The 6,913-nt window shown below is 62.1% G+C and overlaps 1 protein-coding gene and 1 pseudogene across 2 annotated transcripts; one reads left to right on the forward strand and one right to left on the reverse strand.

Annotated features, from left to right (window-relative positions):
* Window positions 1-276: 276 nt before the first annotated feature.
* On the reverse strand, window positions 277-2,252 carry LOC308228334 (G protein-activated inward rectifier potassium channel 4 pseudogene; annotated as a pseudogene). The gene is made up of 3 exons: window positions 2,079-2,252; window positions 781-1,972; window positions 277-638 (listed from the first exon to the last, which is right to left on the reverse strand). The product of its transcript is annotated as a G protein-activated inward rectifier potassium channel 4 pseudogene (transcript).
* A 1,893-nt stretch (window positions 2,253-4,145) lies between these two features.
* On the forward strand, window positions 4,146-4,805 carry CLDN25 (claudin 25; the record flags this gene model as incomplete). The annotated part of the gene is made up of 1 exon (XM_080631535.1): window positions 4,146-4,805. The coding sequence occupies one exon, from the start codon at window positions 4,146-4,148 to the stop codon at window positions 4,803-4,805; it is 660 nt and encodes a 219-aa protein (XP_080487661.1).
* Window positions 4,806-6,913: the final 2,108 nt, after the last annotated feature.

The raw sequence follows: 6,913 nt of genomic DNA on the forward strand, positions 1-6,913 counted from the left end.
TGGGAGGGGGGTGCTGTGGAGCGATGTCTGGGTCCACGGGACAACAACGGGGGCTCTGGAGCCCTGTGTGGGTCTCATCCTGTGCATGGGATGGGGTGTTTGGGCTCTGGCCCCTCTGCCCTCCTGCCTCACACCCAGTGCAGGTGTGAACAGCCCCCACCAACACAGCACACACACAGAGCTCATTTATTGGTGGGGGGGGTTTAATGTCCATCACCCTTCCATCACCCGTCCATCTCCCGCTGTCCTGGTTTGTGCCCTGGGGGCGAGGGTGGGCTATGGCACTGTTGGTGCTGGGCACCCACCCAGCTCAGGCGCTCCCCCCCTCTCCAGCAGCTCGTCCCGGCTCCCGGGGATGCTCAACCCTGGCAGAGCATTCTCTGTGGGCCCTGGCAGGGCGCAGGGCTGCAGGAGGTGGTCCCAGTAGAGGCTGAGCGTGGAGTGCTCCTGCTGCTCCAGCTCCTTCAGCTCGTGGAGCTCCTTGGCGCTGGCTGCCGGGGTCTGCACCTCGAAGGTCATCTCGAAGCGGCTGTAGTCCACCCGGAAGGCGCCTTTCTCCAGGGACATGCAGGGCTCGAAGCGGTACCCCCAGAGGATCTCATCCTCCGTGTATGAGGTGCGGGCTTGGCACGTCATCCCTGGGGTGAGGCAGCACCTCAGTGCTGGGTTACCGCAATGAGCCACCCGCTGCCCCACGAGGGGTATCCAGCCCTGGGTCACCCATTGCCGGGGGGATGCCAGCCCCAAGCCCAGGTTCCCTCCCTGACCCCACAGACCCACCTGTGGCTTCCACAATGCCCTCGAGGATGATGATGATCTCAAACTGGTCCCGGCGCAGCGACTCGGCCGACATGTCCCAGAAGGGGCTGCGGTGGTTGATGACATGGCAGATGATCTGGGGCTCCACCAGGAACAGGCGGTCCTCGCCCGTGTCGTAGCCCAGGTTCAGCTCCGACTGCTCCAGGGGGATGAACTCGCCCTCGGCCGTCTGCCGGGACTTGATGAGCTTGGCCCGGATCTTGGCGTCCACCATGTGGCTGTCCCGCAGGTCCCCCACACGGAACATGAGGCAGAGCTGCTCGTCCCGCTGGGAGATGACGCAGTTCTTGCTGAAGATCAGGGTCTGGGCACGCTTCTTGGGCCGGGAGATCTTGACAAACATGCAGCCCACCATCAGGGCGTCGATCATGGAGCCCACGATGGACTGGGCCATGAGCAGGATGACGCCCTCGGCGCAGTTGGCCGTCACCATCCGGGAGCCATAGCCGATGGTGCGCTGGCTTTCCACCGAGAAGAGCAAGGCGGACACGAAGCCGTCGATGTTCTCGATGCACGCCGGCCACTCAGGATCGCCCCGGTGCCTGACGTCGCCCCGCACCCAGGCGTCAAAGAAGTAGATGGTGCCAAACACCACCCAGGTGACGATGTAGCACATCATGAAGACGAAGAGGAACCAGCGGTACTTGAGGTCCACGATGGTGGTGAAGATGTCTGAGAGGAACCGCTTCTTCTCCTGGATGTTGCCCAGGTTCACCTGGCACTTGCCCACCTTCGTCACGTAGCGCTGCCGCTGCCGCTTGCCAGCCTGGAGGACGGGGCCATCCTCCTCCAGCAGCCTGCGGCGCCGGCCCTGCAGCCCCTCAATGGTGGGCACGGTGGTGGCGGCACTGTTGCGGGCAGGGGTCCTGCCACGCACTGAGCTGGGGATGTTGGCCATGCTCAGGGCGTGCAGCGGGCACCAGCAGGCACCACTCTCCTGTGCGGCAGCTGGCGGGCACCAGGGCAGGTCACCGGGATGGTGTGGGGTGGCCACGCTGCCGCGGCTCCGCAGCAGGAGCGGCTCACTGGGGGTGATGCTGCTGTGGCGGGGTGGGGATGGGTAGTTTGGCATCAGGACGCTTCTCTTGGCAGTGGCGGTGGCTTGCGGGTGGCTGTCCTCCGCTAGAGCCCTGGGGGCAGCTGAGGGATCAGGCTGCAAGGGAAGAAAGGAGCCCATTGGTGAGCAATGACCTTGGGCAGCACCGCGGTGGCATCCTGCCTGGAGGATGCCCCAGAGCCCCAGTGCAATCAGTTCGTACCTTCTGGGGGAAGGTGCCGTAGTGGCTGGTGTCGGTGGGCGGCCGCGGCAGGTAGGCCAGCATGTGCTTGGCGGTGGGGGTCTGCGCTGCGGGGATGGAGTTGCTGCGGCCGCGGGGCTCCTGGAGTGCCGGCTGGCCGCTGCCAATGCTGTTGTGGGTGCAGGGGAGCACCATGGTGGGGCCGGGGCTGGGGCTCAGCCCCGGGCTTGGCACAGGGTCCTGCCATGGAGCACACAAAGCAGAGGGTTATTGTGGACATGGAGGGTCCCTCTCCAAGGGGCAGGATCTGCTGTGGCTGCCCTTGCCCAGCAGCTCGTGTGCCAGCCATGAACTGGCACCAGATGGCTAAGCCCATTAGGGGCTGTAATTGCATTGCAGAGGCCGGCAAGGAGGTGCCCACCTCCCTGGGGAGCAGCCCCAGCAGTGGGCAAGGTCCGAGCGAGCACCCGCAGCCATGCTCTGTGTGTGTCCCAGGCCCTGCCTGCAATTGCCAGCTCTCTGATAAGCTACAAGCAGAGACAGGCGACCCTGGGGCAGGAGGAAGGGCAGCCCATGATGGAGACACAGACCCACAGGGTCCCCACAGGGGGGGTGTGATGGGAGGTCACCTTCCTGGCAGACAACCCGGAGAGCAGCGAGCCACGGGGATGAGCTGCACGGACACAATGCCTCCTCCCAGCATCCCCTTGCCTCTGCCAAGGAGGAGGCCCAGTGTCCTTGTCGCGGCGATGGAGGACGTCAGCCTCCGGATCCACCTCCTGCCCCCAGCCCTGCGCAGACCCCTGAGCGAGGGGCACCCACCTCGTGTCCATGTGGATCGGCCACCGTGCTGGCAGATGCTGATCTCGGGTTGCGGCTCCTGCTCTGCCCTGGCAGCCACTGGGCATCTTTCCACCGGTTGCGGATGGGAATCCTCTGCTGTGGCCAGAGGGAGGGAAGGACTGGGAGCTCGGCTACGGCCGCCAATCCTGCTCCAGCAGCAGAAGGTGGCCTGTTAATCTGTCTCAATGACAGGCACAATTACCTTGAGACGATTTAATCAGAAAGAGCAGGCGCCCCAAAGCCAGGCGGAAGGAGCAGGAGGGGTTTCCCAGTGGATTTCCCTGCTCTCGGGATGATGCTTCCCTTCTGCTCTTGGGGATGGGATGGTCAGCAAGGGCTGGAAAACATCCCCCCTCTCCTGAGTGGTCCATGCTTCCTCACCCCCTCCTTCTGGGAGCCCCTTGAGAAGTCCCACCCCGGTGCTCACCAGGGCTGGACCCTGGCACCAGCAGGACTTGGTAATTTCCAGGCTGGGCCCCAGTATTCCGTTGATAAGAAAGACGGCAGATGATGGAGAGATTAGTCATTAATCTCCTGGGGAAGATGAATCTGCCGCTGGACCCCAGGGAGGGACATGGAGGGGGTGGGTGGGAGCTGAAGTTGAGATTTTCCTGGTGGTGCTGCCCATCCTTTCCCCATCCATGTTTTGGCAATTGGGCACCTTCTCCCAGGGCAGTGTTCCCCCACGTCAGGCACCAGGAGCCATGTGCCTGGTGAGGGTGCAGGGCTGGGCCATCGGTGCCTATCTGTGAGCAGCGGGCAAAGCCTCCCCCTCCCTGCGTCCTCAGCGCAGCTCTCGAAGGCTCCTTTTCTGATTAATTTAACGAGTGAATGAGGGTCGATGCCTCTGAGGGGAGCCTGACGCCGGCTCTCTGCTGGCCGCATCGCACCTCTCGGTCCCCTCCCGGCCCCACCACGGCTGGAGCTGCGCTGCCGGGGGGCTCCTTCCCTGCCAAGGCTCCGGGATTTGCGTGCCTTGGCTTAACCCTCCCGGCCCGGCGCGGCAGCGGCGGGAGCGGGGCCGCAGCCACGGCAGGACGAACCCGGCTTCCCGTGCGGAGAGTGGGGAAGCCAAGGGCGGCTGGAAGATGACGGTGGCCACACCCCGGCGGCGGAGGAGCACGCTTCAATCCGCCGCCCCGCGCAGCAGACGCGGCCGGCGCTGCTCCACAAGCGTTAATGCCCGCGGCCGCCTCTCAGGGCGGCTTATCCCGGCCCGGCGCGCACTCAGCGGCCGGCGTGAGCATGGCTGGGAGCTGGCGGGCGAAGGCGCAGGCGGGGGGGATGCTGCTGGCGCTGCTCGGCTGGGTCTCCTCCTGTGTCACCACCTTCGTGCCGCTCTGGAAGAGCCTCAGCCTGGACCTGAACGAGCTGGAGGTGTGGACCATGGGGCTCTGGCAGGTCTGCATCGCCCGTGAGGAGGGGGTGGTCGAGTGCCGGGCCCACGGCTCCTTCCTGGCACTGCCCCCCGAGTTGCGCGTCTCCCGCCTCCTGATGTGCCTCTCCAACGGGCTGGGGCTGCTGGGGGCCCTCCTGGCCACGCCGGGGATGGAGGGCTGGATCATCTGCGAGAAGAAGCCCTGGCTAAAGCGGCGGCTCCTGCTTGCCGGGGGAGCGACGTTTGGCACGGCCGGGATGGCCACTCTGGCTCCGGTGTCCTGGGTCGCCTACAACACTGTCCTCAACTTCTGGGACAGCACCGTCCCCGATATCGTGCCCCGCTGGGAGTTTGGGGAGGCCACGTTCCTGGGCTGGTTCGCCGGAGCCTTCCTGGCCGCTGGCGGGCTCCTCCTCGCCTGCAGCGCCCGCACCACGAAGGCCTCGATGCCGCCTGTCCCCACCTGCCGCCAGCCCCCTGCCGCGGGCCACCACCCGCTCCCCAAGCCCGCAGACCTGGTCATCTAGGGGCTCCGGCTGGCTCTAGAGGTGATCTGCTGACTGCTGTGGCCGGGCTTTCCCTCCCTCTGTGCGCCTGCTTCGCGTTTCCTTTCCAAAGGAACAAGGGCTTCGAGCAGGCAGCAAGGCAGGGGCAGAGCAGCAGCAGTGGCACTGGAGCACGGTCACTTGCGGCTGAGGCAGCAGTAGCATCCCTTGCTAGACCCCCATTGCCAAGTCCACTGTGGTCAATGTCTACGCTCCAGAGTAGCATCTCACCCTGTGCATGTCCGTATCACTGTGATATACCCACAATAAATTATCACAGTTGCCAGCAGCGTGTTTCTGTGCTCTGAGTGTACAGCTGCATCTTGCAGAAGGCGCAGCATGAGTGTGAATGGAGGGTGGGAGCTGCAAGGGGCAGTGCTGTTTGGTCTGTCCAGAAAAGACTGGAGGGGAGTTGAAGAGGGAAAGGTGGAAAACAAGGGGAGAAGGAAAACAAGAGATGAGGTGGTATCAGAGATGGCTCCTGCTACAGAGCAGGACACCAGCGGCTGCATCCCCTGCAGTAGCCTCATCTTCTCAGGGCTAAGACATAAAGCTGTCAGCATGACACAGACCCTCTGTAGGAAGCTCCTCAGCTGCATTCACTACCTGTGCAAAGAGGTGAGAGGCTGTTTGGTGGGTCTCCTTAACCATTTCTTCCACCTTTTCCTGACCCAGCTGTAAAACTAAAGCTTGCTTGCACGCCCCTGGGCGATCGGCAGCATGGACCATCAGCCTGGACTAACACTCGGCATCCCGACAGAGGCCAGCCCCCTGCTACAGCACTGATAAAAACCAGAGTTCACTGCTGGTTTAATCCCTGCGGCTCAGCGCTGCAGGCGCGTGACTGCTCCAAAGGAAGCCCCCGACCGGCACCGGCATTCCTGTGGGAAGCAAAGTCCTCTCTCCTACATCGGGTCCCTTTCGAAACCTGCACTTTGCTCACTGAGAGGAGAGGAAGGAGTCAGAGGAGAGGGATCATCCCTTGGTGATTCTCACGCTGCCCGGGCTTTGGACTGCCCTGAGAGCCAAGGGGGGAGAGGCAGGTGCTCAGTCCTTCCTGAGGAAGAACAAGGGATCAAGGGAGGAAGAACAAGGGGTGGGAATGTGCTTTGCAAAGAGCTGTGCACCCCAGGGCTCCAGCTCAGCCCAAGTGTTGTGACTTGCCAGGCACTGATCTGTGCTCCTGGGAAGCCTTTGCTGCTTTGTGTTTTAAATCAGGCTTCGGGTATGTGAACATTTCAATTCCTGCAGCACCACAGAGAATGGGGCAAAGCCATTATCTTGGGATGGTCGGAAGAACCAGATTCTTTCCCTAAACCACATCCTACCTCCTGCGTATTGCAATGACAGATGGCATTGCAAACGCTGTCTAGAAATGACAAGTCTGCTGGCTGGGAGGGACGAGCAAGGCACCACATTCTCACCTGCTGCAGCCAAAGCACCCTGAGAAGCAGGTTCTGCTCTCCATCACAGCAATGGGGGACAAAGCAGAGAAAGCAGCAGCAGCTCTGCAGCATCCCAGGGCCTGACACAGGCCCGGCTGTTGGGGCCCCAACAGTTCCTGCAGGTAACAGCGCTTCTGCCTCATGTAAAACCACCAAGAGGATGCAGGATTATCCCTCAGGAGCCCTTTATTCCTAAACAACAGGGAGTGCACACCAACAGCAAGGAGGGACCATGCCGACAATCCCCCTTCTGAGAGCTCTGCTCATTACAATGAGTTTGGTGCTGGGAATGAGTCCTGGGGACACGTGTCCAATGTGCTGGGATAAAACCTCACCCCTGCATGTGTCCCTCTGGGTCTCTCCCCTCCTCCTGTGCTGCTGACAAGGGATCTGTGCTTGATCAGAGCAGAGCCAGCAGCAGCAGGTAGAAGGGTGTCATTACAACACAGGGTCATGGTATCAGCTCAATAGGCAATTAAATGTTTCAAGTTCCTCATCAATGAAGAAAACAGAGGTTTTGGCTGCAGGAAGGAAGCAATTGTCCCTCCTCTTTACTCATTTAAGTGCAGGCTTCCTCTTCCAAAAGCCCCTGGGCTCCTGCAGTGGAGCTTGCAGCGGGAAAGGGCTCAGAGAGATTCTGGCATT

The sequence above is a fragment of the Psittacula echo genome (assembly GCF_963264785.1).
Source record: "Psittacula echo genome assembly, chromosome: 18".
NCBI lineage: Eukaryota > Metazoa > Chordata > Aves > Psittaciformes > Psittacidae > Psittacula > Psittacula echo.